This window comes from Bolinopsis microptera, chromosome 3 (assembly GCF_026151205.1).
Source record: "Bolinopsis microptera isolate Bmic1 chromosome 3, MBARI_Bmic_1.0, whole genome shotgun sequence".
NCBI lineage: Eukaryota > Metazoa > Ctenophora > Tentaculata > Lobata > Bolinopsidae > Bolinopsis > Bolinopsis microptera.
In genome coordinates, this window is record NC_087074.1 from 10,595,807 (window position 1) to 10,611,874 (window position 16,068).

The 16,068-nt window shown below is 37.7% G+C and overlaps 1 protein-coding gene across 1 annotated transcript; it reads right to left on the reverse strand.

Annotated features, from left to right (window-relative positions):
* Positions 1-226: 226 nt before the first annotated feature.
* On the reverse strand, positions 227-6,204 carry LOC134812364 (uncharacterized). Its single transcript, XM_063819755.1, has 8 exons — positions 6,076-6,204; positions 5,588-5,887; positions 4,965-5,297; positions 3,969-4,274; positions 2,401-2,856; positions 2,104-2,295; positions 657-980; positions 227-291 (listed from the first exon to the last, which is right to left on the reverse strand). Exons 4-8 carry the CDS (start codon positions 4,144-4,146, stop codon positions 227-229), a joined length of 1,215 nt encoding a protein of 404 aa, XP_063675825.1. The 5' UTR covers positions 4,147-4,274; positions 4,965-5,297; positions 5,588-5,887; positions 6,076-6,204.
* Positions 6,205-16,068: the final 9,864 nt, after the last annotated feature.

The following is a 16,068-nucleotide window of genomic DNA, read 5'->3' on the forward strand; positions in this document are numbered from 1 at the left end:
GCCACGCTTAGCGATCATCCAGGTCCTTTCCTGATCTTCAGGCAAACTTACTGGGAAACTTGTGTAGTACCGCATACACTCCCCTAATAGATATCTAACCGAATTGGTGGATACAAACCAGATATAGAACGATCCAGCCTGGTATAGGTCTGTATCATAAAACCATATCTTAATTGTCTGTCTATTTCCCACAGAACTACTAGAATTAGTTGTCTTATGCAGATACCTACGAAGTTTCCAAGTTAGCACTGAGGTATTTTTCTCGTATCACGGGACTCCAGGTATCATACTCTGAAATACAGATTGTTATTAAGAAGTGAACTTTCTAAGCTCTCACAAAAAGTTAGACTCCAAATTAAGCCCCTTATCTTGGATGTGAAATGTAAGAGAGTCAGTAACTTCGCTAATTCAGTCAGTAATACAGTAGTCATTCATTAAATTCCTTAATAATTAAATTAGATCTGGAAGTGTTAATACTTCAACAATACTTGTTTTTCTTTGTAACAACCTCAACCATTGAAAAGATATGATGGTCCATAAAGTTCCGAATTATATATTTCATACGATCCTTGCCGACTATTTTATTCAGTAAATTTCTTATTCGGTACAGAATCTACTAATCTAATTTCATATTAGAATTTCAGTAATCAATTCACCAACTCCCTGGCACTGAAGAAATACATCTTTACTGTGCTCACAGTTGTGAGACCATGAATACGAACATGAGCTCCATTCACCACTGTTACAAGACACATCATCCATAACAATGGGTCGATCATCTTGAATTTTCCATCTGTCACCAGAAGTCCAACTAATTTGACCACTGTACCCCATCCTACGACAAATAGTATTGGCAGAGTTGTTGCTGAAATTGTCGTTGCAAACTGTTCCCTCATTGACTATCAGTAACCCTCGTACTCCCACACCAACACTTCTGCCTTTCCAATCTATCAGACTAAAATCTGCATCAGGTGTTGTTACTGTAAATGTTACAAATGTTGATAATACTTCAAGTCTGCAACTGATAATTTGATAATTAATTACCTTACCCCACTGCTGGATATTTAGTTGGATTTTTCGTTACAATCGATTAATGAACATCTGAATAAATAATAAGCATGATTTCTGATAGCCCCTACACTAGCACAATTTGCTTGTGCCACATCTAATCTTTTGTCCGGTGAACTAGAGATTTGATATCCAGTGATCTGGTGTTTAGTGAACTGTTGTCTATAAGTGATTTGATATCAAGCTTGATTGCAAGGCGTCAGTCTCACACAGCTAATCTAATGGAAGCATATAATTATATGTGAACTTTGCATTAATATTATATCAGTCAGCTTTTTGGTTAATTGCCAGAGTATTTGAGTACGAAATTTTACAAACCATCGTACAACAAGCCGAGCACAATGTGCATGGCGGTCCAGTGGTGTGATCGAGATATCATAAGTGTAAGATTAGGAGTTCGAGTCGGCACATGCTGCAGCGCGGAGTCCTACTCCTAAAGCGTGCTGGTGGTCTATTGGCAGCATATTTCGCTCCAGCTCATTGCCAAGTGCTTACCGATACTGCAATATATATGACAAATTATACGTACAAAAATAACGCAACGTCCTGTCCAATACCATGAGCTTCGTAATGACTTAATAAGGGGCAGGTTCGGATAAATCACTACAACTAGGGATGTAAGGCAGTCTATCTTCGTAGGGTCACTCCCCAGCTCAACTGCTGATATGGAATTAGTGGTACCAGATAGATATCCCCTGTGAAAATGGGATATAGGAAGAACCTCTAGGCCTCAGCAGGAATCTGATCAACTAATAATCGCTTGCTTGTAAGAGTCAAATCGGTAGGTGTTGCAAGGAAACAAAAGATAAAGAAAAACCCACAATAAAAGCGTAATCCAGATCGATGCAATGATACAAAATATATACTTTTCTGGTATAGCTCATCCTACTTTCCATCTCCGTGAACATGCATAATGCATATACAAATTGTATATCACTATGGCTTCTTCATAAATATTTGCAAAATATATCTTCGTGGAGTACCTTATAAGCTTATATAACTATTTATCCATGTTAACAGTTAATTTCTACTTACATGAACACTTTGGCTCAGTCACATAATAGTACTGCGTATCTTGTTGACATGTGATCTCACTGTCCCCAAATTGAAGATATCCATCCTCACATCCGAGAAAAACTTTTGTTCCATTGAGTACTGGAAATTCATTGCTTGCCACCATGTTACTCCATTTAGTATCTAGTCCAGTACATTTTGGAACCAAAGTTCCTGAACAAGTATTGATCAATGAAAGTCCTGGCATCAATAATTGTGATATTTACTCAAGTCCCTACGCAAATTTTAACATCATATTTTTTATCAGAAAGGGGTTACCTACGTAATATGAGTCTGACGCTGTGTGGGTCATTGGGAAATATATTGTGTTTGCTTCTCGTCCGTAATATGTAGCCCATGTGGTACTAAATTCTGGATTGTCACATATTTCTGAGGAAGCAGCGACTTCTAAAACTTTGCTTCCATTGCAGTATACTTTTATCGTGTTGCCACGCCTACTGATCATCCAGGTCCTTTCCTGATCTGCAGGCAAACTTACTGGGAAACTTTTGTAGTACCGCATACACTCCCCTAATAGATATCTAACCGAATTTGTGGATACAAACCAGATATAGAACGATCCAGCCTGGTATAGGTCTGTATCATAAAACCATATCTTAATCCTCCCTTCATTTCCCACAGAACTACTCAAATTAGTTGTCATATGCAGATGCGAAGTTTCAAAGTTAGCACTGAGATATTTTTCTCGTATCACGGGACTCCAGGTATCATACTCTGAAATATGGATTGTTACTAAGAACTAAGAAGAGAACTTTCTTAGCTCTCAAAAATAATAAGAAGCAGATCTGATAGTGAAAATACTCCAATAAGAAGCCTAATACTTGTTTTTCTTTGTAGTGACCTCAACTATTGAAAAATGAAAAGAATCATATATTAGTATATTCAAGTTTCGAATTATATATTTCAGAATATATGTTTTATATATATATATTTATACTACAGGGTGGGCCAAAAGTCAGTGTGCAAACGTTGGCCTTAATAGCTCAGTCACTGAGTGCCCAATTGAAATACTGGTATGACTTAGTACCACCACCATGGTTCGAGGAATTTGTCAACTCGAAAAATATTCGCGTTCATTTTTTTCAAATGGAGGTTTTCACATTTTTTTGATAGTTTGGATAATCGGATCAAGCTAAATGTTATTGAATTGTGTTTGGCCATTCGAATTACGTTTGCCCTGAAAGAATGAGAGTTCTATAGCTTCTCAGATGACCGAGATATGAAGCATAACAAGCTTGTTCATTACGTGTGATCAGGTGATTGGTTTACCTAATCACGTGATAAGGTGACCCCGTTAACTACCCCGTTAAACATTATGGGAATTGTTAAGGGTGCCCAATTAAGGTGTCGTGTCACGGTGTCACATAATCACCCAGTCAATTTGTTAACGAGATACACAAAATGCTTGTTAACTTAGTCATTTCTAATCCGTTTTGCCTCATTTTTTCAGATCATATGCAACATTTGATAATCTACCGTCTCTAAAAATTTGATTTTCAGAGAAAACAATATAGGTGTTTTAATATTGAATGGGCGTGGTCTAAAATATTCGAATTTTCAAATTTTGACGACGGAATCCTCGAACCAGTAAGTACAGTATGCCATCTGCAAAGCAACAGCTCTCAAATATAAAACTCAGCGGAGGTATAAGACCCAACGTTTGCACACTGACTTTTGGCCCACCCTGTATATATACAGTAAAACCCAGATTTTCAGTATACATATATATTTCATACGATCCTTGCCGATTTTTATTCAGTAAATTTCTTATTCGGTACAGAATCTACTAATCTAATTTCATATTATAATTTCAGTAATCAACTCACCAACTCCCTGGCACTGAAGAAATACATCTTTACTGTGCTCACAGTTGTGAGACCATGCATACGAACATGAACTCCAGTCACCACTGTTACAAGACACATCATCCATAACAATGGGTCGATCATCTTGAATTTTCCATCTGTCACCAGAAGTCCAACTAATTTGACCACTGTACCCCATCCTACGACAAATAACATTGGCAGAGTTGTTGCTGAAATTGTCGTTGCAAACTGTTCCTTCATTGACTATCAGTAACCCTCGTACTCCCACACCAACACTTCTGCCTTTCCAATCTATCAGACTAAAATCTGCATGAAATTTGTCGTTACTGAAAGTGTCACAAATCATGCGAATACTTCAAGTCTGCAACTGATCATTTTATAATCAATCAATAAGAACAGGGGTTCATTATGCCTTTTTAATAGCGGACGTGCTACATGGTTCTGAATGGTAAAACCTGAGAAGGGGCAAAAAATGCTTCACAGTTCAAAGCCATCAGAGTACTTTAAACACTTTGTATAGTGACTTTGAACTTATAACACATCATTTGAGCTAGCCTGATGGTATTCAGAGGGCATTAATGTAATGTACTGTGAGCTGGTCCCAAGTCCAGACGATATCATTCGTTGTAACTTTTCATTATAATAACCTTTTCTAGTCATTGACTACTGATTAGTAATTACTCATGATTCAGAAATGAATTCTAATTTTATAATCCAGATTTTGAAGACAGGGAAGGCTCACTTTATTATTACGGAAGGTGATCAAAGGTACTTTTATCTGAGTTCAAACATTGATAGTCACTACACTATTGCAGTTGTATATTACCACAACGGAGAATATTAGCAAAAAGCAGTTTTATGTTCACTGCAACATATAAGAAAACTATAATCTAAAAGAGAATCACAAGATTGTGGACATGTTTGATCGAGTTCTCTGATCTACACAAATTGTCTTAAACTTTTGTAGAACATTATTCTTAAAGTTAATTAATTCACCTAGAACATTGACCACAACTCCGTGGGTAGATACAGGTGAGTTTGGGTACTGTGTTGATGTTACCGAGCATTTGTATGTGAATGTTGACTGGTTAGCAAAAGCAACAAGCTTGGTAGCCTTGATGGTGAGTTCTGCCACCTGTATGCCGGTTCCATCAACTGTACCGTTGCTGATATCGTAGTTCGTAATATCCAAGACAGATACAGTCGTACCATCAGGAGCCTTCCAGACTACATTAACAGGGGTTCCACCTACGTTTAGTTCTCCTACTGTACAGGTCAACGTCTGATCCTTACTTATAGTAGTCACTGACTTAGTCACTGACGCTACAACTGAAACATTTACATGTTAATAAACGATTAGCTGATGTCATAGTTAATCATTCAGTCTTTTAAAACCTTTGACGATGGGCGATGGCTATTATTGATTTAAATATCTCACCCTGGTCTAATGAAGAAAACTTAGTCAACGTTTTCAAGTTTATAAATGTTTTCTCTTTTTGAACTTAAACCGTGCTAATTAGAATAGTTCTAATAGTAATTTGATCCAATAGGGTACTTTTAATTACTTTGGAGGCTAGAGAGTGTCAACAAAAACAACAACAACAACACAGAATACTTACTAAAGACTTTCAAAGTAACTTCAGTTTTCTGGTCAGTTGAAGCATGTTCAGCAGAAGTGAAAACACACGAGTAAGTGACATCATCGTTGTTCTTATCAGCAGGAATAGTCAAAGTGGTAGTTTGAGAAGGTCCTACCAACGATCCCACATCGACGATGTATCCTTGGTTCAGAGTCGTCACATCAACATCCCCAGACGTCGTCCATTTTACGGCACTGAGTGCCTGTGTCAATCCCACAACAATACACGAAATCGTTGCTTCAGTTCCATCAAGCTGTTCCTTGTTCACAGCAGTTACCACTGAAATTAATATTTGGTTAGAATAACTTGACTCACCAAGTGTGCCAACATCTTATTGTCTAAGAGCAGCAATCATACACAATAATTTGACCCATTATCGGATAAATTGTTGTATAAAAATCCTTTAACTTCCTAGATTAGCAGTAGTATGGCAGATAAAACTGTCAACCTAGATATTTTACGCTCACCCAGTGTTAGAATGGTAGCTTTGACATTTATGTCTCCGGATGCAGGAGAATCTGTGTATTGGCCAGACTTGACTGAGCACTTGTAGGTCACTGATGATAGACTAGTAAAATCAGCCAGCTTAGCAGCTTTAAAGGGATCATGAAGTGTCCCCGACTTAATCGTCAAAACATTTCACATATACTATCACATAGAAACACTAATATAACAATAGGGCTCGGAATTCCCAGATTCGTAACTTAATTATGTCGCGTGAAATCGATACAGGAAGATCGCCCAAATGTGTTGGATTGTGGCTAACTGTCAGACACCGCAATAGAAACAGTGTTAAAACGCACATTTTTATTCATGTGCTGTGGCGCCAATTTAATTGATAAAATCTTCAAATTAGCGACACTTGATAGATTTGACTTTTATCTTTCGAAAATTGTGGTTGAATAATGTGCATAATATACACAAGCATCAAATAATTGTCTTATAAGTTTACGTACTGCTGTGTTATGTTGTAGGAAGAAAAACATTCAATTACCAAACACTAAATAACAATACACGTTTGTAAGAACCTATTACTTAAACTAACCTTAAATTATAAATAGTTTTTTTCTGGATACAAACATTTACTTGTTAACTTCATGGCAAAATATGTCCATCATCAGTTCCGATACTGATAAAACCCGTATATCTTGATCCATCTGTGTTTGGAAACTTTTCTCGGATCGCCGACACAACACATGATGGAAGTACGTATCGAACCTTTCTATCCAAATCTTGGGAGCTTATCAAACTCACAAATGATTTGTAGGCTAAATATCTCCACTTTTTTGGTTTTCAAATGTGCTTTTAGATAGTCTCCCCGTTTTACAGCATCATTGATGGTGAAACTAAACAGGTATCTTGAATATCTAAGCCCTTGTTCAGATAAGACCATATGAAAAACCAGAAAGCTTCTCCTACTACTGGTGTCTCTTCCCTCACGGTTGTTACAACCTCCGACTGCACAATGTCTTACCATCAACCATATTTTGATAAATTTTAACTAGTAAAGAGTTGTTGCAGTGATAATGGAATGAAGCTAAACTAATATATTTAGTAATGTCATAATTGCAAAGCTTGACCTACTATACTCTGAAAACACGTGCCGCAGTCGACAACAAACGCGAAAATTTGTAACAGCTCTGACTTAGTTATTAATTCTTTAATTGGAAGATAAGACTTTTATCTACGGGGTACAGACTACGGATACATATGTTAGGTTAGTGTCTACACATTACACGTTATTCAAGAAAGCACACATGTTCGCAAGCTTTAAAATACAAAGACCGTACAGAACGAAAGTAAACAAATTGAACACTGATCGTGCTACATTCAAATTCCATGAAGTGAGCTGTCTTTAATTGCTTGTAGGAACTACTAGATTAATCGCTGTACACCAAATTTAGGAAGATATGTGAAATATAATGGTTTATACCTGATGGTAATCTTGTCGGTTCAACAAAAAAACCAACAGAAAACTTGTTATGGACAATTAAAATCAGGCGTTTTTACACATGTCGTATATGCTATCCCGTCACCTAGCCACAACTTGGAAAAATGTAATTGATATACCCCATATTATCTCAGCTTGTGAAGCAATTACGACGGAGCTATTTTGGGATTGTGGCAGAATTACCAAGCCTAGCTCACTACCCAAGTTTCGAGTATATTTGAAGAATTCGCAAATTTACACTTCATGATCTCTTTAATGGTCAGTTCTGCTACCTGTTTTCCGCTTCCATCTACCGATCCTTGACTGGAACCATAGTTGGTGGTATCCCCTGTCAAAATTTTAGCACCATCATTATCCTTCCAAGTTACAGTAGCAGGGGTCCCACTAGGGTCGAGCCCTCCGATATTGCAAGTCAATGTCTGGTCTACAGCGGTGGTCAAATCCTTGGGAGTTGAGGCAACATCTGAAATATTTGGTTAGCAGGTAATGGTATTTACCATCGCGTCATAATTTGATTTTTATGACATGACCATCGAAAATGTGCTTTATTTCTGTAAATTTTCACAGTCTGATGACTGAATTAAGACCCAAGGTCAGCTAAAGAATTAGTGCTTGTGCCTAAATTTTGTTATCCAACATTTCTCCCGTTGCTTTTTGACTTCTAACAAAAATGGCATTTCTAATGAAAAAAAGTTATGTAAATATAGAAGTTAAAATGAAGGTCGAAGGGAAACATGAAAAGAAAGCAGTTCACAGAGTTCACCGTTGAACCTTTAATCAAACAGATGTCCTCATCACACTACTGACACACATAATATCCACTTATATGAAATGGAAAACTTACTAAATGTTTTCAAGATGACGACTATTGTTTTGTTTACTCGATCAATACTAGCAGATGTGATCAAACAATGATAAATCGTATCGCGGTTGTTTTGAGAACCAGGAACAGTCAGAATCGTGGTCTGAGAACCGTCAGCTGTGTTATCAAATCCACCATCATAAACAATGTTTTGACCAGAAGATATAGCTACTTTGTTAGAAGTCGTCCATTTCACACTATCCAGTTTTCTTGTCAGACCAGTAACAGTACAAGAAATCAACGCTCTTGTACCAGCCAGCTGTTCTTTATTGACCGCAGTCACAACTGAAATAGAACATGAAATTGCAATCTCTGCCATCGAATGTTCATTTTCTACGATCAAATTTCACGTAATCGTTGTTTTTCAGCTAAATTTTGCGTTTCCACTTTGCATATGACTTCGTTATTAATTATTTACAAGTTAGCCTAAATATATTGAGACTCTTCTTATAACCCTGAGAAGACATTCCTAAACAACTGCTTCCTCCATGTGCCGGAGAAGGATTCGAACATGTTCTGGTTCTTGTTTGTGTTCCTCCATCGCAAGATTTTGAGCAGGTTGACCATGAAGAATATGAGCTCCAACCTCCGTTAACTGAACACAATTTTTACAGCGGAAAATACATTTATTTTTCTTACAGGCCAACGATATTGTAAGGATTTGTGACAATAGACATAAATGGTCCCCAAAAACCACCGTTCAATATTCGGCGTTTTTGTTTCCTTTACCTGGACAATTGTTAGTGTGGCAGTTCTGACTCTCTGAAGATGATCCAGAACAACTGCTTCCTCCATGAGATGGAGAAGGGTTAGTACAAGTTCTGCTTCTTGTTTGGGTTCCTGTTCCACAAGATTTTGAGCAAGAAGACCATGAACTGTATGAACTCCAACCTCCGTTTACTGAATAGAATGTTTGGGTTAATAAATCACTATATCTTTCTAACAGTAACTGTCGTGTTTCAGCTGAACAATTTTGATTGAAAACTTCACTTAGAAAAGAAACAAACCGTTGATGACACAGCCCACTTTGAAGGGACTGGTTGTGCAAAAGATATCTAGGACAGGTTCAGCGCTTATATTTACCAAAAATGGGGTATGATCGATAAATTATTTAACAGAGCTACTATTTTATTAACAGATCCGATCTCGTTACAACAAATAAAAACTGATTGAATTACCTGGACAGCTTTGAGTGTTGCAACTCTGAGACTCCGAAGATGTTCCCGAACAACTAGCACCTCCGTGTGCAGGAGAAGGATTTGTACAAGTTCTGCTTCTTGATCTTGTTCCTGTTCCACAAGATCTTGAACAGGTAGACCATGAGCCGTATGAACTCCAACCTCCGTTAATTGCTGATCTGCTGTTTTCTGAACAATTTGTTGGGTCATTTTCTTTAAATATACATATCTTAAAATTTTTGTTATCGCTTTGGATTATCAACGAAAAAAAGGTTTTGCAATCTATTGATCACTCACTTGAAGAAATTATTCGATAATGTGTCACTGCATCATCAAAAAAGTAAAAGTCCTGTCCAAAATTGTTCCACTGATAATCAGATAAGCAGCTAAATGACCATGACCTGCTAAAACTTCCAACAAGAATCTCATCACAATACAAAAAAAGTTCACTTGAAGTCTTTTGCATTCTCCAAATTCTTTCATTGGAAGCTGGTACTGGGACATTCGATATTTGTTCTGTATTACACAAATTTTGAAATTGAAATGTTGAACTATAACTGTCAGTATTGAATTCCATGAGGCCGCCACCAAAATTTCTACCGTGGATATCAAACTGCCTAACTCCTGACACTTTCAGTTTCATCTCTAAGTCATATAAGTCAAAGTCAACATCAAAAGTACTGTGTCCGGAAACTGTTGTCCATGCCACTGCGAAGTGAAATCTAAAAACATTAACAAGTAAAACGATTACAATTCCTGTGCACTGCATTTCACGTCTTGTGTTTTCCTGAAAAAGATTATAAAACACTTTTTTTTAATTTTTGTGGCAGAGATGTAAGAAATTACAAAAGATTCACCTTATTTTTACTTTTTTGTTTGATGCTGCATATCCTAAAAATATCACATTGTTTTCAGTTTTGCTTTCATTTTTCATGCTGTTTTGAGACCAAGTAAGTTGTAGTTGTAAAGCGCATTATATTATTACCTGGTATGATTTTGAAGGCACTGTATTATTGAAAATTGATGAAATGCAGTTGTTTTCACGTAAAGTGAAGCAATTATATGTGCATATTTCACAATTTAAACTTTTTCGACATACACTATACACATTCTGATTGAATATTGATTATAATCAATTGAAAAATACAAAATGATAACCCTGTGTCAATGTCATGTGGGGTGATTCGGATTTAGCTTTCAAAAATACAATATGTTCATCGATTCAAGGTGGTTTCAACTGTCGGGTTTATTTGGCTTTTACTAAATCGCTCGCCCAAAAATTTCACGTGACTTTGGTTTTTTTGGTTTTGCAGCCGTACAAAACGGTTTGACATAAACCCTAATCCCAACCCTAACCCTAACCATAACCCCGAAGCTATCCATAATCTTAACCACAACCCTAACCCTAACCCGAGCCCTAAATAATCGAATACACGTTTTACTAGCCAAAAAGGGCCTTTTCACAAGAATTTTCTTAAAATTTGGGCGAGCGATTTAGTAGGAGCGACCAGTACCAACACGCAAGTTGCAACCCTTTAATGATAATATTAATAATAACTCACGTAATTCGTATCAGAATTACTTAAGAATTTCAGAAAATATAAATATGCCGATATGTGATATGGGTCAAACTTAGATTTCCTGAAAATTCTGTAAAACTAAAACAAAGGGTGTGGCACGCCAAGGTCCCTTTTTTTATTTATTGTCGCCATAAAGTGAGAAGGAAGTAGGAATTGAGTTAGGAAGTAGGAATTACTCATATTGTGTTTGATTGATGATGTCAACCCTTCCAGATCGTTGCTTTGCTGTTTGCGAATTAACAATAACAGCAACGATCTCGATGCGAACTAGTAAGAATGCGATAGTTTGCGCTGCGGCCGGCGCGTCGAAGCGGCGAAGTCCTCCAATTCCAAATACTGTGTATTAACAATTAAATTGTATATTAACAATTAAACCATTCGCTGGAAACAAAATCTAAGTCGGGTGGTCACAACTTATAAATATTATTACAAGCAAAGCCACAAAGTGTGTTTTGAAAAATGAAACCTTCCTACTCCATACTCGAGCGATCCTACTCCTAGACCTATTTTTATCTACAGATCTAATTCTCCCGGAAAAGCTGCAAAAAATTTTTGCGGCCGACCAATTTTGAATAAATTGTGACTGTGAGTAAACCTCAAAGTTACCTTCAAATTCAATCAAACCCCTGAAAAAATATATCATATATATGATGTTAGATTTATAAGCCATGTGTTACTATAATAATGATATCAAAGTAACCAAACACGAAATTAAATACTCAAACATTTTAGCGATATTCAATGCTTATAGTTATACATACCCGTTGCACCATTCCCTCCGCACGCATTCGTCATACGTTTCAGTACTATCTCAGCTCCGTGAGATCAGAGAAGCGACTCATAGACCAACATTAACAAGCTGGGTAATATTTAATGCACCATGAAGTCAGACTTCAGAGTCCATTCACGAGTATTTTAAATATTTGTATTCTTAGTCTTATGTCATCGCTATAATTATATAAAGGATGATCGTGAAGTAAATTTAGAAGATTGAATCCACAAGGTACAAGGATTAGGGATTGCAAATTCACTGCCATTTACTACTGTAAATTAATTTGTCGTCATTTAACGACTAAAATCTTTTCACAAATGACTATTGACTACAGTTTGCGAATTAACAATAACAGCAACGATCTCGATGCGAACTAGTAAGAATGCGATAGTTTGCGCTGCGGCCGGCGCGTCGAAGCGGCGAAGTCCTCCAATTCCAAATACTGTGTATTAACAATTAGATTGTATATTAACAATTAAACCATTCGCTGGAAACAAAATCTAAGTCGGGTGGTCACAACTTATAAATATTATTACAAGCAAAGCCACAAAGTGTGTTTTGAAAAATGAAACCTTCCTACTCCATACTCGAGCGATCCTACTCCTAGACCTATTTTTATCTACAGATCTAATTTTCCCGGAAAAGCTGCAAAAAATTTTTGCGGCCGACCAATTTTGAATAAATTGTGACTGTGAGTAAACCTCAAAGTTACCTTCAAATTCAATCAAACCCCTGAAAAAATATACCATATATATGATGTTAGATTTATAAGCCATGTGTTACTATAATAATGATATCAAAGTAACCAAACACGAAATTAAATACTCAAACATTTTAGCGATATTCAATGCTTATAGTTATACATACCCGTTGCACCATTCCCTCCGCACGCATTCGTCATACGTTTCAGTACTATCTCAGCTCCGTGAGATCAGAGAAGCGACTCATAGACCAACATTAACAAGCTGGGTAATACTTAATGCATTATGAAGTCAGACTTCAGAGTCCATTCACGAGTATTTTATTAAAGAAATATTTGTATTCTTAGTCTTATGTCATCGCTATAATTATATAAGGGATGATCGTAAAGTAAATTTAGAAGATTGAATCCACAAGGTGCCTGCTCCGATAAGGTTCGGAAGTTATTCCAACGCTTCTCAGCAAGGAACATAAGGAAATCAGGCGTCATCGCTCTTTCTGTGATTTCCTTCAGCAATATCTTCGTTGAGTATGGTCTTATCACTCTGCTGCCTACTATTTAGTTCCGATATCTGTGGCGCAGGAGTGGAACCCCGAGCATTATGCCAAACCTCTCAAGAGGACCTTGCGAAGTTGTCCAATTTGTACTTCTACACAAATTGTCGCAGTCGGTTGGAGCATTAATTTTTTTTTCTTAAAGGGGCCCTAACAGTGAATGTTTGGTACATTGAGCGTTTTATTTTATTACGCCTATTGGTTTCGCTTTGTCTCCATGATGTGTTTTTTTTGTTGTGCGAGGTCCGTATTTTACATTAGTAACATCAGTGGTTATAAAATGGTGTCGAGCTGGTCCAACACTTTAATGTGGCTAATGATGCCAGAAAGCTCTCAAACTGATATTCGTTCCACGGCTATTGGGTTCATTAAAGGATGGGGTAGATGTGGGAGGTTTGTTAGGCGTGGGTTGTGTCTCTTGTTGTTTTTTATACAAAACATTCGCTCTGTTAGGACTTTACAAGGCTGTTGCTCTATTGGGTTTATTAGCTCGTTGGTTTCGATAGGGAGTCGAAAGGAGAAGAAATGAAAGAAACTTGAATTAGAATCGAGACTTACGTTATGTTCTACAAGGATACAAGGATACAAGGAAACAAGGCTACAAACGTGATAATTATTTTATTGAATGACAATAGTATAATTCTGAAATAATTTAAGGTTACACAATTTAGTTATATAACAAATGTGTAGGGTAAATAGAAATGTTTTATAATACTATTTTTGAGGTCCTATGCATTAGGCATTGGCCAGTATTTGAGTAGAAATTGGGCTTTATAGTAGGCTGTAAAATTTTTCGTTCACAGAGAGAATTGAATGGTTGCTCTTGCTGTGGCAGTAATTGTAGGGTTCTAGTGTTTTATTGGGATAGCAAACGGCTAGGCAGTAATATTTTTGGGATGGAAGTTAAAATTTTCTCTAACTGAGGAGTTAGATGTAACAGTCAGTTAGAACTTGAATTTGTCTCAGTAGGCCCTTAAGCCACTTAGCTGAAAAGAGAAAAAGTGCACCTCGATGTTTCTTGGTATAGGGGGGTTTGTACGGCCCCTCTCAATGTAAAGTTGTGCAGCTAATTCGATTATAATTGTACATCGTTTTGTACAGTATCATGTACTATGTAGTACAAGTTGGACTAGGGAGGTCCAGGTCATGCACGATAAACATAAACTTGCTAAGATTTTCAAAATTGTTTACCACTGTTTTCTAAAAAGTGTAGTGTGAGATTTTTCAAACACCAAATTTGTTATTACCTTTTGGAATGATAAATGTGTTTTGCTAGTTGCCTATTATTGACGGCGGATTTTGGAGATGGAGATTCTATAAATGTTTGCTCTAACCAGAGCCCTTCTCGTTGCAGTTAGCTCGCGATAACATGGCTCGACCGGAAACAAGCACGTAGCAGTACGGTATGCCGTATACACATGGCTAGTGAAATAAAAATTCACTAAATGTCCACAATAATACTAAATGTCCCAATATTCATAAAATGTTTTGTTGCTGCTGATAAGTAATCTGATAAGCTGATAACGCTGCGGCATGACCTGCTTTTAGCCCAGTCTTGTTAACCAGTTTACATCAACACCTATTTTACACCCTCTAACCATGTTTCTGAGCTAGTTCGCGTCCTAACTAACTAAGCTTGTTCCTCGAGTCCTCGGGAGTCAGCCCTACTTAGTTCGAGTCCCACGAGCAGAGGACACATCTGAAAAGGGGTGGCTGGGCAGTGTGCCCCCAACACTGCCGAGATCAAAAACATGCTCGGCAAACCCTCAAGCTGAAGGTAAGATAAAACGTCCGAAATTCACAGTACGCAGACAGAGGTTTGTTGGTTGTTGGGTACCTACTTTTACGCAGAACTTGCTCGAGTATGCCGTCACATCACGGACCAACTTTATCGTGAATCTTTAAGTGCGGACTCTGTAAATCTACAACAAAACGCTACGAAAAACCATAACATGACAGCAAAGTAAATTTGAATTAGATACTATGATATCCTTATAGAAATCCAACTGATAGGCTGACTATACAGGTAAACTATCCTCGATTTTTGCATGCTGCTGGAAAAAGCCGAACAGGTGAACGCTTGACGAATACAAGGGGGGGGGGGGTGATAAGGAGCTCTAGTTCTCTCGTCGCTAGGAACTTCCTCCCAACATACCTCGGATCCCTCATCTTCGTCACGGTTCGCCAGCCGGAACACGAGGAAAGTACTAGAAGCTACTCCGAGTAGATGTTTGCGATCAAAGTTTGAGTTGTGAAACGCATATGTTGTGTGGACTGGACTTTCACGCATAGGATCACGTGACGTCTCTACTTCGGCTCCAGTAAATACAGTTACGCAGTATTACCCATCGTGCTAAGGCTTACCACATTGATCACGCTGATAATAAGATACTAGACTGTATAGTGACGAACTAGCCGATCCTCTGCAATAGGGATAACGTTACTTGCATGGTCACTAGTTTACAGGACAGGCGCGGATCCTATCCCGTTTCACTCTGATAATGAAACAGCTTATACTGGTGAAATATCACTGCCAGCTTTGGGGCCACTCGCACCTTAACTTTCGTAACTAGTCACTGATTGAAGCGACGTGAACACGAACTAAGAATGCACAGTGTACGCAATGACACAGAGTTCAGTTTTTACTGGGAGCATGCGATACACCGAAACTGGCGTCACCTCGTGTCGTGTGTCAGTGACTTTAGACGCATAGCACGCCCAGCGCACGCACCTTCTAAATCCATGACCGTCAATAGCCCATCGACCCCCTGAGCCTCCAAACAGACTGTCCTATACTTACTGACTCTATGATAGTAACACCTCATATCTTTCCCCTCTATCTTTCGAGTCATAAAGCGTGACA